This window comes from Choristoneura fumiferana, chromosome 11, assembly GCF_025370935.1.
Source record: "Choristoneura fumiferana chromosome 11, NRCan_CFum_1, whole genome shotgun sequence".
NCBI lineage: Eukaryota > Metazoa > Arthropoda > Insecta > Lepidoptera > Tortricidae > Choristoneura > Choristoneura fumiferana.
The window spans coordinates 4,259,995-4,281,365 of record NC_133482.1 but is presented as its reverse complement, the minus strand read 5'-3'; the positions used below and the strand labels follow the sequence as shown (position 1 = coordinate 4,281,365).

Here is a 21,371-nt window from a genome sequence, read left to right as displayed (position 1 = left end):
CTAAAATTTAAAAACTTTTCCGGAAAATGTCAACTTCTTTTTAAAGTGTTCGTCAAGTGCAGCGTGATTGATTTGGTTTGTTCTAAATTAGTTGAATATCTGAACTCTGAATTATAGAGAGACACGATTTACGTTACCTTCCTGATTTTTTCCCTAAGTAGAATATTCAGAAGACATCAAAATTACGATGAGGATCGAATTAAGAATCAAATTTTCTAATTACAATAAAATTACAGCAAAAAAAACAGTACACTGTAAATTTTGTTCAGATACAAAAATATAATAAATGTTTTTTTTTTTTGTTATGATGGCGTTATTTATTATATGGCCAGTTTCGGTATTTTGGGTGACACTATTTCCCGGCCGTACAATACCGACATGGAAATACCGGCCTGATATTTTGTGTACACGTTGGTACACGCCCATAGACTCTTGTCAGGGCCTTTTGCATTATAAAGTACAAGCTAATAATATTAGTGATTTTGGCTGTAACTTGTAAGTTATTGTTGCATAATAAAATACGAGTTATAAAATACAAGTGAAAAATATAAGTCCTAATAACTAATATTATAAGTGCATTTTATTAGTGTTTGTTAATACGAGTCTAAAAATTCAAATTATTCGTTGTAACCTGTATTTATTACTACGTACCCAAGGACCACGGTAGTTTTTTGAATTACAAGTAATTTGGTTAAGGTCTAATCGACGAAAAAAATAAATAAATAAATGAAATGTTTAATATTTTGCATTTATCCGAAAAAACTTTTTTTTTTACGTTTAGTAATAAAGAAATTTGAATAATTTGATGAAATTCTTTGTTGTTACTAGTAATGTACACTTAAATAAATTATTACAATCATCAATATTCTGATTATTCTTGATCTGCATACGCGGTATCCGTATTATTTTGATTATCGGATGTAGTTTCTGGAATAAACACACCAAATTACTTCCCAAACCATTTCCGCAGTTAAAAATCTCGAAAAAAATAGCTGAAAAATGTGTGTGATCATGTAAACAATGTTGTTTTATTATGTAACGAATGCCTTAATTCTTACACAACAGTTGCTCATTTACACAAGAGAATAATTTATTCGAGATAACGCTGAACTGGCTGATAAAAACAGACCGATGATACGTAGGTACACTTAAGTTGGAAGTATTTAGTTTCATTCAGTTGAAACCCGGCCGTGTCACGAGCCACTTGCTGTAACTTAGCTAAAGTTATTTCGAGGATCAAAATGGTAAGATGACGTTTCTATAATTAATCATTCATCATTTGAAAAATCAAATTTCTATTTTAAGGTCACTCTTTTGTACCCACACCATACCATAATCCAAATTCGTTAATGTGAATTTCACATTTTGTTTCGCGTCCGCGTTTTTCGTGCAAGTTGAAAAGATGCTATACTAACCATAACACGACCAAGCTAAGTTTGCACCTCGCAATTAACAAGAACAGTTCAAAAATTAAAAATTCAACAATAAGTAAGCACTAAGCACAGCTGTGTGCTTTGTTACCGGGTGACACAAAATTAAATATTAAATTAATGTTTCTGTTAAGCACCACAAAGCAGTGGGTATGTGTTTACGAAAAAAAAACAGGGTAGGTAGATATTTGGCGGAAAATATACAACAACTCTCTTTATTGAAAGCCAACACATAGTAAGCAGTACAGAAAACACAACTATAGAGATTTTTTAAGGTAAGCAATAGGCGGCGTTATCGCTTCAGACCGATCTCTTCCAGGTAACCTTTACAATAAACACGAACGATTCGAAGTGTTTACAATTATAAAGGTAAATATCGAGGTGACATTGTTATCTTGTGATTTATTTCTTAGGTAGGTGCATAATTCGTTCTCCTACCGCAATTTTTCTACCGTCCTATTAATATTCTTCATGACTTTTCATATGTAAATGATTTAAAACAGCATGGCAACTTATTTGCAAGTGAACGTAATTATTTTATCTTGACAAATCACTTGGAATCTTAGAGCCTGTAAATTCCAATATTAGAATTCATCTTCATCTGTTCCTATATACGCCCCACTGCTGGACACGCTTCTCAAAATAATGGTGATTTTTCACCGGCGAGGCGAGCCGCGACGAGAATTTAAATTTGTATGCATTTTCGCGGGCCCACAGGGCTACTACGAAACTCGAAACTCGAAGTTCGTATCGTACTATCCCTCTCAGGTCAGAGGGACCACACGACACGAACTTCGAGTTTCGAGTTTCGTAGTAGCTCAGCCGCCGCGATACAAATTTTAATTCTCGTCTAGCCTCGGTGGAAAATCAACTTAAGAGGGCTTGGGCTGGAGTTCCCACGCGGGCCCATGCGGATTGGGAATTTTACTATTTATTTTTCCTAGGTGGTGTTCAACGCTCGTGGCCTCATGCCCCCCGTGTTTACCCCCCTAAACGACGACCACACCATCAACTATGGCGCCATTCCAGCATATGCGCAATATCTACAGAAATCCGGAATCAAATCTGTTCTGGGTAAGTGTAATGAATGACACATATGGCCCTTTATTTTATGTTACTAAAAATAAATATCACGGGACACTTACTTACACTAATTTTATTGCCCTAACTAATCCCATAGTAAGCAAAGCTGGTGTATGACGGGTACTAAGCAACGGCTAGACATACTGAAATAAATAGATATATTCTTTAATACATATTCAAAACCCAAGATTCGAGAACAAACACTCATATTTTTTATACAAAAGTTTGCCCCGATTGGATCGAACCCGGGAGCACAAGCTTTGTAGTCAGGTTCTCTAACCACAGGGCTATCTGGTCGTCAAATTAAATAGTAAGAGGGAAAGGTAAAAAGCTTAACATGATAACCCTTTGTTGTAGGCAAATGCTATGTAGGCTAGATAGTCATATTATTATTTATACTTCTTACCCTGTATTTGTGTTCCACAGCTTCTTGGCCTCCATATCACTAGCTATACTCACCCCTAAACATAAATTTACTCAGAGGTCCCAGTGCCTTTAGTGTAAGTTTTAAGTTACAAAATACGTCTCGATCGCGTTCGCGTTAAAATCTCAATTTGTATGGAAACACGAACATCGCAAACGTTCCGCTAGAGGCGCTGTTCGTGTTTCCATATAAATTGAGATTTTAACGCGAACACGATCGAGACGTATTTTGTAACCGAAAACTTACACTAGGGGTACAGTACCCTTAGTGTAATTTTTGTTTACAAAATACGTCTCGATCGCGTTCGCGTTAAAAATCTCAATTTGTATGGAAAAACGAACATTGCAAACGTTCCGCTAGAGGCGCTGTTCGTGTTTGCATACAAATTGAGATTATAACGCGAACGCGATCGAGACGTATTTTGTAACCGAAAACTTACACTAAGGGCACAGAGCTAACGTATTCATTCGCCACTCGCCCAGTTCCGGATCTGGTTCATCTCGCCATTATCATTATGATTAATTAATTGTTAGTTACAATCTATTATAATTACTGCAAACCTGATTTGGAGAGTAATTCCATCACAAGTAATCAATTCGAACAGTATGAATGATTAACTTGAAATATTCAAAGGATTGTGTTAACAATCAATGTGATAACAAACCGAAAAACTTTCAATAATTTTCTCCTGTACATTATCAAGTACTTTCTTATTTCACTCCACGTAAGTACTTACGAGTAGCTCTTTATTTTGATGTGATATCTGTTGATACCCGTAGGTAAACAACGATAGTATAATGATCGTTATGTAATGGTAAAATACGGATGATTAAGAAAAACGAGATAAGATTGTTTGAACTTAATGAAATTATTATGATAAACACACTACCTACCCAACTAAACATCGGGTAAACTTATTGCATGCATTGGCTGCTATTGCAGAGGTGAATATGAAAAGGTTTATAAACCAGTGGATGGAGGGAATCAAGGTGAATCTACCATAGATAAGAAAAGAATACGCTGCGGCCCTTTGATTATTAATTGTGATCTTGATTTTGAACACAATTATAATTCTTTCAGTTGGCGGCACGACGGGTGAAAACATGTCCCTCAGTGTTGCCGATAGGAAAAAGATTGTAGATACCTGGGTGAAGGCAGCTAAAACCACCGGCCTGCATATTCAGGTTCAAGTTGGCGGAGCGCCACTCCAGGACGTTATTGAATTGGTAAGTCGAAATATAATTCAGAGAATGATATGGGTGAAAAGGGCCTTTACCTTTAAGGGTCCCACATGCTTCCGAACCGGGGCGCACTCGGTGGATATCCAAAACTAAATTAGCGACTAGATTAGCGAATTTGTTTATTCCTTTATTTTTTGATTATTGTATAAAATAGGTTGATGCAATATTTTTGTTCAATAAATAATTTTTCTAGAATTAGCGACTATTTCTTAAGTAGGGCACCGATTTCGCCACAAATTTGTCCATAAATATTTTTTTTGTTCCGATCCCATTTAAAGCATGTTGTCTTTGCAAAATTCTGCAAAATATTATAATTATAATTATCAGCTTTATAAATGACTGCGAATTCAGTAGGTATATGTAAACAGTATATCTCTTATTATATTATCTCATATTATAACATCATACGGAGATAAAGTAACCGTTCCACTATTTGTTTTACTTTTATTCTACGCTTAAAAATGTATAATTGATGTAAACAAATATAGAAGTATTCTTCAAATTTGTTTAGGGTACATTTTAAACGACGAATTTAATGGTAAAGTAAAAATTTACAGGATTACGGAGTACGGAGTTATGCACTGTTTTATCTTGCTCTTTGACATCGGTTACACACTAATTTTGGTGTCAATTCAGTCTATAATTTTGGTAAGAATAACAAAATAATTATAATCTTCACGAACCGATGGACTGTTGAAAAATAGATATAAGCATTCAATAATATTCCTTAATCCATTACGAATGATTGCAAACCAGAACGATGAATTGAATTGAAGCCACAATGAGCGTGTTGTATTGTAACCGATGTCTTTCAATTAATAAATAGCAATCAGACTGCCTGCTATTCTAACACAGAGTTTTTATATTATGTGTAGGCCCAAGGTTAGCTCAAACGTAAACGTTAAGACTTAGAGAGAGTACTCAAGATGACCATTTACCTCCTCCAGGCCAAACATTGCGTGACGGCTGGCGCAGACTCTCTCCTGACCTTGCCTGAGTTGTACTTCAAGCCGAAGAACGTGGATGAGCTGGTGTCCTACGTAGCCTGGGTGGCTGAGGCTGCGCCCAGTCTGCCTGTACTCTATTACCACATTCCCTCCATGAGCAAAGTTGAGAGTAAGCTTGTGAAATGCTTTATATATTATAATTAGAATTGTGAAACTGAAGTGACAGTGGGCGAGGCACATTGCTCGCAGGACTGATGACCGATGGGGTCAGAAGGTTTTCGAATGGCGTCCGCGGACCGGGAGACAAGCTGGAGCGATCGCGGAATCGTGGTGGATGCGGAAAGCACAAGATCGGTCTGAGTGGAGAGCCTTTGGGGAGCCCTACGTCCAGCAGTGGACGTCTTTCGGCTGACATGATGATGATGATTATAACTTCCAGTATGTGTTGAGTCTAGTTTTAGAACAGGATAGACCCATTCCAAAACCAGTCCCTCCGTCTGTGTGAGTGGCGTTGAAGATGACTAACATAAGGGACCAGATGCTTTACTATCTAACTCTAACACACTTGGAATTTCAATCGTTTTTACACACTTCTTTCTGTCATACGGCATAAGACGAGGGCAGAAAGAGATGGTGAATAGAATCGCAAATGTCAGCGCGTTAGACAATACGGCTCCTGATTGAACAGCGTTGTGGAAGCCAAGGGATTAAGATAAACGTACGAGTGCTCGTCACTGTCCTAATTGTTGGCATATTTCATCTTATGTCATCAGCAAGCAATAGAGATGACAGCAGGGTGTCGTCTATTTGGAATTAGCGTGTCGAACACTCGGACGTTTACCTCATTACTCTTACACATAGTTTCCAAGAAAGTAGTCGTGAAGGTTTACATTAAGATACCAAGATCGTCAACTGACGAACACTTAATTAATTTCCTTTTCAGTCAACATGCCAGCGTTCGTAGCAAAAGCGACCACCCGCATACCAAACTTCAAGGGCATCAAGTTCACCTCCAACGACTTAAGTGAGGCTGCCCAGGTCCTAAGAATACTTAAAGACGGCCAGGAGATGTTCCTTGGAGCTGATACTGTGAGTTATTCCTACTTTACTAAATTTGGGAACGTTTAAATATTTGTGAATAAGTCTTTTAGACAGAAGAATCAGAAGAATAGAGTCACTTATAACTTAGCATTCTAAGTTATAAGTGACTCTATTGCCTCCTCCAGACTACTCGCGAAATTGAATGACGTTAGGCGAATACGATAGTGCGGAGAGGCATTTCGTCTTACCTCGTCCTACTCGGTCGGTACTTCGGTCAACTTGCCCGAGTACTTCGTTGAGGAACTGGAGACAGCAGTTTGGAGGAGGCATATGAGCTATTCAATTCAATTCTTTGCAGTATAGCTCCATCCATACTATCGAAGTTGGAAAAGACACTGATCGGTTAGCCATATGAGACCTCGCGAATTTTTCGAAATGGCTGACATTTGCCACAATGGTGTCTGAAATCGACTAGGAGGAAGCTACTTCCATCTTGCTTAAGACCACTTTTCTTTTCTAGCTGTTAGCGCCAGCAGCGATGATGGGCATCAAGTCCAGTATCGGTACCTCGGTCAACTTGTTCCCTCAGTTGGCTCACGATATACTGGCCGCCGTGGAAGCTAATGATATTGAAAAAGCTCGCTTGGCACAAGAGAAACTTAGTCTCGCTGTTGAGGCTCACACTGTCGAGGGTACGTTGTTTAAACATTTACTTACAATTATTTTAGCTTAGGCATAGACCGCAGAACTATAACTAGAATAGAAATACGTGAGTTAAAAGCAGCCATGTATTGTATAAATCTCTCTTATTTAGCATCCATAGTTTGAGGTGACTTTAATAGAAGCATCCCTTGACATGCTAATTTTAAACTTCCATTTCTGAAAACGGTCGTTCTAGCGAAATTTCCATCTGTTCTAGACTCTGTTATTTCAAATTACTTCGCGATTCCTGAGGCAAGCGTTACCTGCTTATAAACTACACATGGGACGACATGGAATCACCTCTACAACATATGCAAAAAAAATTGATGTTCGAATACAGGTTGAATGTGCTCAATCTTTGACCATATCTTCGCTTATCATTAGGCGTCACGTCCAAATGGTGCATGGTGCTTAATAAACTGTGTTTTGCTTTTTCAGGTGAATGGGTGCCAATAATGAAAGCTGGCATGGAGATTGTGACAGGAATCAAAGTTGGTCCACCGTCGCTGCCTCAGGTGCCGATCTCTGCTGAGGCGAGGAAGCGCATTGAAGGCAGACTCAGAAATCTTAAGCTAGTCAAATAGATAAAAATACTTTACGTACAAACGGCAACAACAGGATATGATATGACCTTGTGAAACTACGATAAATGTTTTCCTATATGAGTCTATTGAATAGTATTTTTTTAATTGGAAAATTTGTACGCCAGTAAGTAGGTAGCTCCTAGAAATGGGGGCTGAGGAAGCGGAGGGGACCGCCCGCGCGTCGCTTCATACCCCTCGCTCGCTCGCCTGGTGCGAATATGTACTTAATTTAAGCTTGCGCGCAATTGTGGATACCTCTACTTACTTAATTGGTATGGAAAATAAATAAAGTTGGCGATTACAAGGCAGGCAGCTATTTCCGCCAACGTTCGAGTCGAATCAGTCGTTTTACACTAAATCAGTGTTGTGTTTTATTTATTAAAGTTGTTGCCTAAAACCGTAACTAATTTATATCTGAACAAATGAACTAGGTATGAGAATATCGAAAATAAAAGAATGTTTACTTATATTCAGTCTTTTATTTTTAGGATAACATGATATAGTTTTAATTTAAGTATACAAAAATAACATATATAATTTAACGATCTTACAGTGCCTAGCAGTTTAAAAACAAAACACAAACAAAACAAAGTTTAAAAACTGAATGAAATTGTAATTTCATTTTCATAAGATGTACCTATTTTGACAAGATGAAGGAAAAAGTGGGTGTCGTGTTCTATAAGATAGTCAAACAGTTGGCCGAAAAACGTGCAGTGCCGGTTACACCACCGATAAGAGAGTAGTTCTTAGGTAAATTTAAGTAGAGCAGCATTTCATTATTGTAAGAAATAGATTTAAAACACATTATACAAAATTAGCAATTCTCCGACCATGAACTGAAAAGTCGTTTGCTGTCATTACTTCATACGGCCGAAATTTAATTTCTTAAGGCTGTCATGAAGCTCGTTCATCTTCTGTTTGGTAAGAGGTTCGAGAGGTCTCCGCGGCGCGCCTACGTTGATGCCAGTGACCATGGGCATGGCTGCCTTCATTGCCGGCAGGAACTCCCCTGGAAATCAGAACAACATTCAGGGTTCTGTAGCATAAAAAGGAAAAATGGAACCCATATAAAATCACTTTGTTGTCCGTCTTTCAAGACCCTGTTCTCTTAGAAACGTGTGGAGGTAGGTATTCAGTTGAAATTGATATCAAATATTTAATTCTGCTACGTCTTAAATCAATTTCTTAGTCTGCGCAATCAAAAGATAGCCATTAAAAAGGTTTTTTTTTTATTCGATTGGAAGGCAAACGAGCAAGTGGGTCTCCTGATGGTAAGAGATCACCACCGTCCTGGTCTTGCAGACGCGTTGCCAACCTAGAGGTCTAAGATGGGATACCTCACGTGCCAGTAATTTCACCGGCTGTCTTACTCTCCACGCCGAAACACAACAGTGTTTCGCACACACACACAAACACAAACAAACAACACAAACAAGCACAAACAGTGTCACAAAGGTGTTTTCATACAACTTGCGTTACCATAAGAGTGCCAAAAAACTAATACTTACGATTGTCTATGTACTCGAGGTCAAAGAAATGTTTACACTTTTACTACCTTGTCGCTGTCACCTCGTGTTTTGAACCCTTCTTTTGTATAAAATTGTTGGACGGCATGCAGTTGCATAAGGTGCTAGTGTAAAGATATCTTTGACCTCGACGTACATACATACTAGCTTACATTTGGCAATCGATTATTATTTTCTTGTCTTGAAAATTGCGACAGTATTTTTGTAAAAGGAAACTACGTTACGAGCATTTTAATTTCAACAGACTTCAAAAAAGTCCAGGTTCTCAATTCGACTGCAACTTTTTTATAACAATGTTTGCTATTTTTCAGCATTTTCTTTTACATTTTCAAGCTTACCGTGGGAAGTTATGGCAGCAACTAGTGCGTTTAGCTTCATTTGATATGGCTTTATTTTCTCTAATTTGCCGGCCTTGCTGACTTCGATCAAGCTCTCGACCAGGCCGGGGAACAAATTTGTGACTGTCGCAATACTCGAGTCAAAACCCACTACAGCAGCAGGGGCCAGCATCTGAAATAGAACCACGTTGAATCACTCTCCTTTATACCTTAAAACATGAATTCTGGATTAGTGTCATTATTTTTAATTGCCCTAAGCTCTTTAATTTCGAGAAAGGCCTGTACCCAGTGGGATGTTTATAGACTAAAATTATGATGATGATGATTTAACTTACATTGAATGAGATATATGGATAAAAAAAAAATACTTAAAGTAAATTAAGATTTTTTTGGAATCTTTTTGTATTTTTTATTTCAATTCCAAATTTTTCGTTACTTTTACGGTCATCCCGTAAAACCCATATCGAAAATACAAACTGAAATATAGATGCATAGAAAAACCAGAAAAATAAGACCAGTGCTGGGAATCGAACCCAGGTCCTCGGCATTTCGTGCCACGTGCTATACCACTACACCACCACTGGGCAGTGATACACACACGAATTTCTCCTATGCACCACATATCTCAGCTTGTTTGTTTTTTCTTATTTAGTCACTTAAGAGGCGACACTAGCTACATCTAATTTAATTTGATTGCTTAATAACGACATCTCTTGTCCGGGTGAGCGGTTAGTTCCAATGGGGTGCTGAAAGTTTCTCGATGAGGGCTACAGCATAATACTCTTACTCAGCCAGCAATTGCCTACTTCCAGGCCACGACAAAAATCTACTATTATAACACCGTGTATATGCAGGTACGATACGTTGTGCGAGGAAGCGTCTAGCTCTTCGGCCTTCTGTGGTGTCTTTTACATATTTCTTCTTCTTCAGAACATTATTGACTTTTTAACATCACTCCAAGAGAGATATCATCGATCAATGTATCATTGCCAGTATCATAGAGAAAAAAAGTAAATGATGTATATTTTAATGCGGTTTTCCTCAAAATTCTATTAATTTCGAGGTATCATTTTGTTTGTCAAATCATTTAACTTAATTGTATTGAACATTGGTGCTAGTGAGTCTAGTAGGTATAGATAAAGTAAATAAGAAATCATTAAGCATTTATTAGTTTTGATATTTAAGTAGGTCGTTTTTATCTAAATAAATGGAATAACTAAATTGAAAGAACGACATTTCTCGTGTGTCATCATATTATGATTCCGATTACGATGGAGCACATATTCGTCAATAAACCTACAGAGGCCTTAGGTATTGCTTAAGGTAGTTTCATCTTCCATACAAACATTTGGTGCAGCTGGATTGCTTCTACAGACGTTATATCGACGCGATTTTTTTGAGGATACTTAGTTATAGGCATATTGTGTGCGCAAATAATAAAATGAACTATTAGTATTTTACGGATATTCTAAAAATTATGAATAACCACGACAAATCCGAAATTTTGATTACAACGCCATCCATATTTTGGCATTATTGTTTTATGACATGCAAACGATTATCAGCTTTAGGGTGGTAGACCACATATTTGGCTGATGGTACATGTGAAGGTGCTTCGAAGGGAGGGTATTACATGATTTCCAATAAAGATCCTTTGGTCCGTGCGCAGCTGTGATTGCAGTTGTAGTGCTACGTCTAAATCTGCCTTCATTCCTTTGAAGTTGATGATGCTTGACGCCATCTTGAAGAATTCGGGTACATTTTTAACTGTAAATAAAACAAATGCGTCAGAATGCTACCTACTAGTCAAATTAGTGAACTGCTTGTCGACGTAATTTGTATTACATAGGTAGGTATATAATATGTCTTTGTTGCAACATGTACATTATAATTATAAGGGGCTGTTTCACCATCCACTGATTAGTGTTAACTGACGGTTAAATGTGATGCCGACTCTATTTGTTTTGTTCTAATAGACGGAGACAACAGTCAATGGACGGTGAAACAGCCCCTAAATGTTACATTTTAGAAAATTTAATAGGTACCTAGACCATTTTCAGGAAAGTTTTTTGTTCTCACAATAAGTTAAATACCTAAGTAGATTAGTACGGTCGGTTGCCTAACTTATGTATCCATTTTTTCATACCTACTAGTTGTATAGAAAAATGGATACTTAATTATGTTTGGGTACCGACTGTACCCTAAAAGAACAAGAAACCGAGACGTCTCTCGACGACGTGTTTGCCTTGTGGGGGTTGTTTGGTTTATTTTAAGCTAGGTTAGTAAAATAGTAGATTGTACAACAAGAGCATACAACGAGCCATTTTACCCGAGGCGTTCATATAGCCAAGCCACCCAAGCCGGTACGGCGAGGGTGGATAGATAAGTATGTCGAGGGGAAAATGGGTTTAATACTCGAGTTTTACACTCTGCTTTTCACTTCGATTGCGAGGAGATGAAATAGCAAGTGGAAACAATTGTTCACTTACTTACTATGTACCTTTTATTTTTCATGCATTACTATTTAATTATATATTTTTTGTTTTTATTATTTATTTTAATTGATTTTTATTTTTATATAATTTAAAAATGATTTAAAAAATATGTAGAATTTTTTTGTTTGCGGCTGTTGACACCTTGGTCTTAGAGGAAGACTTTATGCACTTGAGCATAATAAATCATTTTGTGTCGCTGGATCTAGCAGCATAAACACCAACTTTACGAGCATGAGAAATTAAAAATAAGTTTGTATTATAATTTGATTTTAATGGCCTCTTGATTATTATTACGCTTTTTTTTTAACAAACATTACCAATCCTATATTTACCTTGAACCCCGCTCATCATTGGGAAGTGGTAATAGATGAGTGGCAGAGATGGCGCAGCTTTGGAAACTATCTTCAAATAATTCACCAGTTGTTCTGTTGACTGCGGTTTGAAATACAGTTCGGGGAGCGTCATGATGGCATCGGCTTTCATCTCCTCAGCGCATTGTGCCTGTGTTTTAAAATTAAGAAGATTTTTGTTATTTTTAACCCGCCATAAAAATATATTTTGTTATTGAAATTTTATTCACACAATATATACAATAATTAACAAATAGAAAGAAAGGAAAATAGAACTAAAACCAACTTACTCTAATCATAAAAATACATAAATAAATAAATATCGTGGGACACGTGACACCAATTGACCTAGTCCCAAACTAAGCAAAACTTGTACTAAGCAAAGCTTCGTAGCCAAGTTGTCTAACCACTAACAAACAACCTATTATAAAAAAATTAAAAAAAGTTTTTTTCAGGGTGTAGTGGGGGTGATTTTTTTTTCTCATCGAACCCTATAGTGTGGGGTATCGTTGGATAGGTCTTTTAAAACCATTAGGGGTTTGCAAAGACGATTTTTCGATTTAGTGATGTGTTTGCGAAATATTCAACTTTAAAGTTAAAAAAATAATTAAAATCGAGCGTCCCCCCCTCTAAAATCTAAATCAGTGGGTGGAAAAATAAGAAAAAATTCAGGATAGTAAGTATATCCAACTTTCAAGGAAAACTATAACGGCTAAGTTTGCTTGAGAATTATTAGTAGTTTAAGAGTAAATAGCAGCCTAAGGTATAAGCACGCTCTTGGCCGGTTTTTTTTACGTGAAAGCGAGTTTTCAAGGTAAAGAAAGGTGAAAGGGAATTTCTAAAGTTGCGAAAGGGAAGTGAGGTTTCCCTTGCTCTCTACAACGCAAGTTCGTAAAGTAAGCAAAGAAAGTGAGTCAGATTGTAAATGATAACAAAACTGATAACTCACGTCTGAAATCGAGCATTACTTTATCATTTAAATGAGTGAGTCTCACGGTAGTTTCATGTTCAAAATTGAATCAGATTGATTTGAAATTTGGCATACTTATGTAAATATAATGACAATACAATAATCTGGTATTATGAGTAACATCCTGATAGTCCGGCCAGAATCGGCTCCGCAGGACGGAACTACTCAACGGTGGCATCGATTTAAATTTGGTACGAAAATGTAGGAGCACAGCCAATAAAAAGTACAGTCAGGAAAAAGCTTGGATTTTTTAACAAAAAGTTATTATCTCGTGAGCAGATTTTAGTTGTGATGTGCAATACAAAGGTGCGACAAAACCGCTGCTTAAAAATATACAGTGCGTCACTGCGATTCCGTACCGTCACCGTCTTTTAAGCAGCGGTTTGCTCGCACCTTAATATTATTTTATGTTGTCTGCACATAAGTGTGACTTTTAAAGACATTTAGATTTTGGCCTGAGCGAGCCTGGACAGCAGAACGTTTTCAACGGGTTCATCATCAAAGGAAAGGCAAGGTCGGGTGTCCTTTGTAATTAATCTAGAATTTCAAAGGCAGTACCGAAAGCCTATCATTCTGAATGAAGTTTTAGGTCCATCTAAATATTTAGTTTGTTTTTCTTCATTACAATCCGCTCTTTTAAAACTCTATTCTTTACTGGGTTGCGTTATGCCACAGTGCATTAAACAATATAATAAGATAACAACAGTAAGGATCATCTTTTTTATCCTCCAATAATTGCTGGATAACTGTTTCCTAGTTGCGGATAAATTGTTCAATATATGGCAAAGCGATAGAACATAACACCAAAAAAAAATTGCGGGAAGAGTTGCGGTCGGTAGCGGTGTCGCTGTTGTTGACTTAGGAATGCTACTGGTTAGACGACAGATGACGTTAGTCACAGATTCCCAGATCAAACGTCGCGGTCGCCGATCGCCCCGGTCGCTATAGAAAGCAGTGTATTATGAAGCTTCTCACCATTGTGATGACATCGGGCAGTGATGCTCCTCCAACTTGCAAGATAATCTTTAAACCCAGCGCCTTGGCTACCTTTCGGAAGGCTCTAAAGACATTCATGCGCTCGACCGCGGTAAAGCTTGCGGCCTCTCCGGTGGTGCCACCCACTGTAAACATTGAAAATACAAACTGAAATATAGATGCACAGAAAAAACCAGAAAAATAAGACCATCACTGGAATCGAACCCAGGTCCTCGGTATTCCGTACCGCGTGCTATACCGCTACACCACTGATGGTCAACGGTACCGACACGAATTTCCCTATGCATCTCATATCTCAGCTTGTGTTTCTTACTTAGTCACTTAAGCAGCGACGCTAGCGACATCTATGCCGTAAGCCCTCAAACTTTTTTTCGGCATTCCTTTGGAACTAACCGCTCACCCGGACAAGAGATATCGTTTCTAAGCAATCAAATTAAGATTGGTTTTTGGAATCTTTTTGTATTTTTTATTTCAATTCCAAGTTTTTACTTTTACGGTCATCCCGTAAAACCGAAATTGAAAATACAAACTGAAATATAGATGCACAGAAAAAACCAGAAAAATAAGACCATCACTGGGAATCGAACCCAGGTCCTCGGTATTCCGTACCGCGTGCTATACCGCTACACCACTGATGGTCAACGGTACCGACACGAATTTCCCTATGCATCTCATATCTCAGCTTGTGTTTCTTACTTAGTCACTTAAGCAGCGACGCTAGCGACATCTATGCGTAAGCCCTCAAACTTTTTTTCGGCATTCCTTTGGAACTAACCGCTCACCCGGACAAGAGATATCGTTTCTAAGCAATCAAATTAAGATTGGTTTTTTGGAATCTTTTTGTATTTTTATTTCAATTCCAAATTTTACTAAAAATTAAAAAAAAAAAAAAAAAATTAAAATTTTAGTAAAATTTGGAATTGAAATAAAAAATACAAAAAGATTCCAAAAAACCAATCTTAATTTGATTGCTTAGAAACGATATCTCTTGTCCGGGTGAGCGTTAGTTCCAAAGGAATGCCGAAAAAAGTTTGAGGCTTACGGCATAGATGTCGCTAGCGTCGCTGCTTAAGTGACTAAGTAAGAAACACAAGCTGAGATATGAGATGCATAGGGAAATTCGTGTCGGTACCGTTGACCATCAGTGGTGTAGCGGTATAGCACGCGGTACGGAATACCGAGGACCTGGGTTCGATCCCAGTGATGGTCTATTTTTCTGGTTTTTTCTGTGCATCTATATTTCAGTTTGTATTTTCAATTTCGGTTTACGGGATGACCGTAAAAGTAAAATTTGGAATTGAAATAAAAATACAAAAAGATTCCAAAAACCAATCTTAATTCACTGTAAACATGTTGCAAAATCAATGAGGGCTAAAAGACAAGCGAAACATCGCTAGATGGTGTTAGTATCGTGAAGTTTTTTTGACTATAACCGTACACCATACTACCAGTACCACTACCATGAGTTTACGTGACCGTACTCGTGATAGCGACGGCGTAAATTATTTGTAGAGGCGCTGTACAATACTCAATACAAATAAGTTACACCGTCGCTATCGAGTACGGTCACTGTAAACTCATGGTAGTGGCACTGTACCCTTAGTGTAATTTTCGTTTACAAAATACGTTTCGATCGCGTTCGCGTTGAAATCTCAATTTGTACGGAAACACGAACATCGCAAACGTTCCGCTCGAACGCGATCGAGACGTATTTTGTACTGATGTTAGACTATGTGTAGTATGGTGTACGGTTGTGTTGCTCTGAAGATAGCTATGGTTGAGCTCGAAACGCGTCAGTGTATTGTGGTGGTGGTGATAGATGGGTTTGTGTGATTTGTGTGTGCTCTTACAGTGTGGAGGTGGAGGAACTGCATGAACACGCATACATATCTTGCATTGGTAAACTTAGCTATCATAAGGTCGCGGGTGAGTAAAGAAATTCTTTTAGTTCATTGATAGTTGTGTATAAATAAATTACCAATAATTTAATACATTGAAGAGAAAGAATACATAACAATTAAATAAAACTAACCTAAACTACCTACATACAAAAGACAAATAAATATATTAATTACTGTACATACATAATAACAAAGAAAACTATAACCTAGTCAAATAACTCGCCCCTCGCCATTCCCGCCCCAAAGGTGCCCATAACGCTTGCGGCATTTCCACGTTGGATAGCTATGGACAGCCTTTGCACCAGAAATGACTCGGAGCGAGGGTCCTCCCCTTTTTGCCTGAGTCGACGCCCAAATCACCCACAAAACGCCTTGCATCCGCCCCCCAGCAGCCCGCCGTCTCCACCGCCACTCGCCGTTGTGTATTAAAAATACTTATAATTTAAAATGTTTACTGATTATTACGAGTACGCTTACTTACCCAGTATGCCTTTGACGCCATTATTTTGCAAAAAGGTCAGGTAATCAGGGATGTTCACGAAATCAGGCTGTCCCTCTTCATTGACAGGAGTGAACACGGGGGCAATCATACCCTTTATTTCAAAACTCTACAAATAACAAATAGTAATTTTGTAGTGTACTTTATAAAAATTATAATTAATAAACGGATTATGCAACATAAAAGCTTCAAATATGCATGCAAATATGCATGATAAATGCTAAGGAATATGCATGAAAACTGTATTCAAAAACTAAATATCGAATTTTTGATACTACCTCAAACTTTAAGGGCAGTTAGTGAAGGCCCTAATAATCACATTTTATTATGTTTTAGTAAAAAAATTAGACTTATTATTTTCCTTACAAAATTAATTAGCACGCAATGTATCACTAAGCGATACTACTTTGTTTTTATTCAAACGTCGCTCTTGTTGACGTGACAGCTATCACAGAACGCTCCTCTCTCGTATTAAATTATTGTAGGCATTACATTGCTGCTCGAAAATATTTCAAAAATTAATTACGCTCCGGTAGATAATTCTGAATTAAAAATTTGTTTTGATATCGGTTCACAGCACTTAAATCTTCGTCTGGTTACAGTTTGAGGTAGTATCAAAAATACACGCTGTATAATTATCTTATTTTAACAACAAGATGTTGTTCTAAGTCACTCAAAATAATTTTAAAAGTGGAAATATACCGTTCCACGTCCACTGAGTTAACTGGACAGGTATTTGAATTTGAGTGCTACTTCAGCATTTCTTGCTTCTGGCTATGAATTATTAACTATCCCACGCAGAAATAAATAATGAAAAAATAGTCGAAATATGCATCATCACGAGATTTAAGAGCGTTTATACCTGCTGAGCTGGCAACGTTGCATTTTTGTTAGTTTTTCTCGATTATTCCATAAAAAATTAATGAAAATTAAAAATCTGGTCTGATAGAACTCTACTTAATATATTAAGTTAATGTGCCTACTCCAATAGTTATTCGTTTTAGTCTTTTTTTTTCTTTAAAAACCGTTAATTAACATTAATTCGTTTGTTGCTCATCAGGTGTAAACGCTCTTAGGCATATTTTAGTATGCAATAACCGATGATAACCGGCTAAATATGCAAATGCATAGGTATGCAATTGCATATGATCCGGTCTCTAATAATTATCAAAAAACATTAGATAGGAGGAGTAGGTACTCGTATTTTTTTTTTCTCATTCCAACAAAAAATGCTGATACTCATTTGATAAAGCGCGTCAATGTTCGAGAGTTTGTGCTCGTGACGTGATCAGGGGGCTACTACTGTCCCCCTCACTCTCGTATTAAATAACACAAGCGTTAGCGGGACGGCAAGATACGAAGTTCGAATTTAGCACTTCGTAGTATAGGGCCAGGTCTAAGTAAAAAATGTACCAAAGGTTTGTCGTCATTCAAAACTTTAACGGGCTATCTTCGTCTTAAAAATACCTATTTACCCCCTTATTCATAAAACTTAACAAGCCTATGTTAACTAACAAATGCTTTGTCCCTTTCTAACAAATACAAATGTCGAAGTGACAGATAAGGACAAACGAATTTTAGCGGCATTTAACTAAAATAGGTTTGATTGTCGTTTATGAATAAGGGGGTTAATGTTTTTTGATAATTTTGCTTGGTGGCCTAATTGTATGTTTTTAGAAATGTAACGTCCCCAAAATCACCATGTACCATACAAAGACATGTTCTGAAATAAGACCTTCATTAGATTACGTAAAAAAATATTTAGTAAAATGATGAGTACCTACCTAATAATCATATGTTACCAACAAAAGAGTATGGGCTTCTGAAGGGTGCAAATTCGACAAAATAATGTTAAAGAATATATGTTACGTAACATGGATATGACTACAATTGATTAAGAAAAGAGAATATTAGTTACATAAACATAACATATTTATTTATTTATATTCATTTCAATTGCTTACATATTGAAGGAAATGCACATAATAAAAGGTCAGTGTAATTGAAAAGTCAAGATTCAATGGATGTTAACACTTGTCTTTATGGTTTTCAGAGGTGACAATTTACAATTCACCAGTACTTTGTTAATGTACAAAATATATACTTACTGATATATGGCAAAAACTGAATATATTTTTATACCTACTATTTATTCCAAATTTAATGAAAGTCTTATCCATCTTATGCTTTCGTCACCATATTGCACCCATCGGCCACCCATGGTATAAGAGTATGAGTATGAGTAAATTTTGTTCAATGACATAAAACATTTAAAGCAAGCTATGGTTCTCTTACCATGGAGTGTCCAAGTAGTCCTTTGACACTTTTAAACTGTAAATGCAATGTGAAAGGGTTAAAAAAGCTTGTTAATATTTTACACTAGCTTTTGCCCGCGGCTTCGCCCGCGTAGAATTCGGTTATCGCGCGCTGTTCCCTCGGGAACTGTGCATTTTTTCGGGATAAAAAGTAGCCTATGTCACTCTCTGGCCCATAACCTATCAGTCTATCTCTATGCCAAAAATCACGTTGATTCGTCGCTCCGTTTTGCCGTGAAAGACGGACAAACATACATACAAACACACACACTTTCGCATTTAAGCGCCCGTTTGTTTTATGCGAAAAACGCTACGTTAAACGCCATGCGTTTGACACATATGATTTTACATCAGATAATCTAATTACCCAACATTGTTTTACGCGGTGGGTGCAGCGGCAACTGCAGCATATGAGACGAAATGCGTCAAACGCACATAACAAATAATTTATCTTCATAGTGTGGGTAAAAAACTTGGTTGTTATATGCGATACTCGTAAATAAACGCTGCGTTAATCGCAATTCGTTTGACGCGCATCAATTTTGTATCGTCTCGATCGCGTTCGCGTAAAATCTCAATTTGTATGGAAACACGAACATCGCAAACGTTCCGCTAGAGGCGCTGTTCGTATTTCCATACAAATTGAGATTTTAACGCGAACGTATCGAGACGTATTTTGTAACCGAAAACGTACACTAAGGGCACAGATAATGCATGCACTTGCCGCGTATTTAAGACAAGCTTTGGTAATTAGATTATCTGATGCAAATTGATGTGCGTCAAACGCAATGCGTTTAACGCAGAGTTTATCGTATAAAACGGAGTATCCTTGTTTATTGCATGAAACGCGATCGTTCAACGTGTGTTTTCCGCAAAAAACAATGTCGTGTTTTAGAGACGCGGACGAGGCAACGCGTGCCGTTGATCGCATCAAATCGCATGTGCGATTTCTGCACAAAACAACCGAGTGCTTTAAAAGAATAAGAGTGTCAGTGTCAAAGTAGTTAGTGTTTTTATTTTATTTTAACTCACCATTTTTATTTATTATTTAAATATAATATTTCGTAAAAACACAACCAGAGCAGTGGACCGCTGAGAGAAAACTACTGAAAATGATAGTCTAACCTCAAGTGAAATATATATAGTTTGTCATTAACTTGATATGTTGCACTAGGGTTGGCAATCTTCAATCATTTAAATTTACTAATGAGGCGAGAACAATTAAAATTATATTATAAATAGAGAAGATTTGATTCCGCGAATTTCTGTGTGTCATTGGGCTCCTCTCCCCCCTTTGGTACTTACGGAACCTAAACTCCAAAAGCATACCTTGGGCTTCCTAGCCCATTTTAGTTGAAATGAAGCCTAACTAGCGCCAAATTAAAAAAGTTTTTTGTTGAAAATTCCATTTTTAATACAATTTTTTTTGTTTCTTTTGACTGTCTTGCATTGTCATCCAAACTACATTTCCTTACCAATTTTCAAGTCCATGCCATTAACAGATGAAGAGTTATCCCTCCTGCGGAGATGATCCTGGCTGCATTACCAGGATGTCAGTACCAGACCATTGCATTGTCACCAGATTTAAATAAGTATGCCAAATTTCAAGTCAATCCGATCACCGAAAGTACATGTACATTACACATACAGACATACATACATACATTGCAAGTGACGCAAGCAAGGGCAAAATATAGCTCTGGATAGGTGAAGCCCAAAAGGTGAGGCTTTTGTCCAGCTGTGGGATAAAAATATAGGCTAAGTGATAATAATTATAGTTTTACTAAGAAGTGGCAACCTTGATGCGTCCTATAAATGCATTTCTAATGACCGTTAATGAATTATCACATTATATTATCTAGATGCTACCAGTTTTAATTTGGTACTAGTTCATTGTTATAAAATCCTCCACAAAAAAGTAGTTTTTGTTATTATTACAAGCTTTTATTTAACTTCACATGTGTGTGCGTCCTGGAAATTTGAAATCCATTTTCCGGCCACTTCCTGGTATCAGATTGAGCTGTGGTATAGTTATCCGAAAGTAACTCCACAATACACACAACTAAGTTACGTATATTATGGTAATTCTGTCTGTTACTGTTACCTCTTAACTTAATGCTTGAACCGCTGAACCGATTTGGATGAAATATGGTCCCATCCCGTCGCTTTAAGGAAGCAAGGATAAAAAATCCCAAATAACTCTTTTTTTCGTTATTTTTATTTGTGGTTATTTTGTATTATAATTTTCTGTTTGTGTTTATTACATATGATTATTTTCATGTTTATCTTAATTTGCAGTGCATTGATATAAACTGTAATTTCATTGGTTTATAAATAAATAAATTAATGGTATGGAGATTGTTTTAGACCCTAAGAAAAACATTTTAGTATATTTTTTATCGAGGGACTAAAATAAGCCAATATATATCCGAGGTGGTGTCTATTTATCCGAGGGTTTTTATTGACTTTTAGTCTCGAGGTGAAAACTCCACTTTTCACTTCGATTGCGAGAAAACGCTTTCTGTGAAA

At 37.0% G+C, this 21,371-nt stretch overlaps 3 protein-coding genes across 4 annotated transcripts in view; 1 reads left to right on the top strand and 2 right to left on the bottom strand.

The window, feature by feature from the left end:
* Positions 1 to 2,969, bottom strand: part of LOC141432515 (ataxin-7-like protein 3) — a 17,802-nt gene extending 14,833 nt beyond the window's left edge. Inside the window, exon 1 of the mRNA XM_074094112.1 lies at positions 2,920 to 2,969. Within this exon, the coding sequence (XP_073950213.1) occupies positions 2,920 to 2,954 (35 nt within the window). The 5' untranslated portion in view covers positions 2,955 to 2,969. The remainder of the gene's footprint in view (positions 1 to 2,919) is intronic.
* Positions 942 to 7,921, top strand: LOC141432518 (N-acetylneuraminate lyase-like; the record flags this gene model as incomplete). Its single annotated transcript, XM_074094119.1, is given in 7 exon segments — positions 942 to 1,244; positions 2,375 to 2,504; positions 4,018 to 4,163; positions 5,126 to 5,294; positions 6,069 to 6,214; positions 6,687 to 6,858; positions 7,307 to 7,921. Coding segments are annotated over 7 exon segments (912 nt in total). The 3' UTR covers positions 7,453 to 7,921.
* LOC141432516 (N-acetylneuraminate lyase-like) lies at positions 7,912 to 19,964 on the bottom strand. Of its 2 annotated transcripts, XM_074094117.1 has the most exons (8): positions 19,875 to 19,964; positions 18,823 to 18,858; positions 16,510 to 16,636; positions 14,107 to 14,252; positions 12,144 to 12,312; positions 10,950 to 11,083; positions 9,317 to 9,488; positions 7,912 to 8,461 (listed from the first exon to the last, which is right to left on the bottom strand). In XM_074094117.1, exons 1-8 carry the CDS (start codon positions 19,875 to 19,877, stop codon positions 8,310 to 8,312), a joined length of 939 nt encoding a protein of 312 aa, XP_073950218.1. In that variant the 5' UTR covers positions 19,878 to 19,964; the 3' UTR covers positions 7,912 to 8,309. The 2 variants fall into 2 exon arrangements, with proteins under 2 accessions (XP_073950218.1, XP_073950219.1); XM_074094118.1 differs by lacking the exon at positions 18,823 to 18,858.
* Positions 19,965 to 21,371: the final 1,407 nt, after the last annotated feature.

Excerpts from the sequence above, each read along its gene's own strand:
- LOC141432516 (XM_074094117.1), bottom strand. Across the intron at positions 16,637-18,822 it reads GACTACTTGGACACTCCATG|AGTTTTGAAATAAAGGGTAT; the intron begins GTAAGAGAACCA and ends TGTTATTTGTAG. Across the intron at positions 11,084-12,143 it reads AATGATGAGCGGGGTTCAAG|TTAAAAATGTACCCGAATTC; the intron begins GTAAATATAGGA and ends TTTTATTTACAG.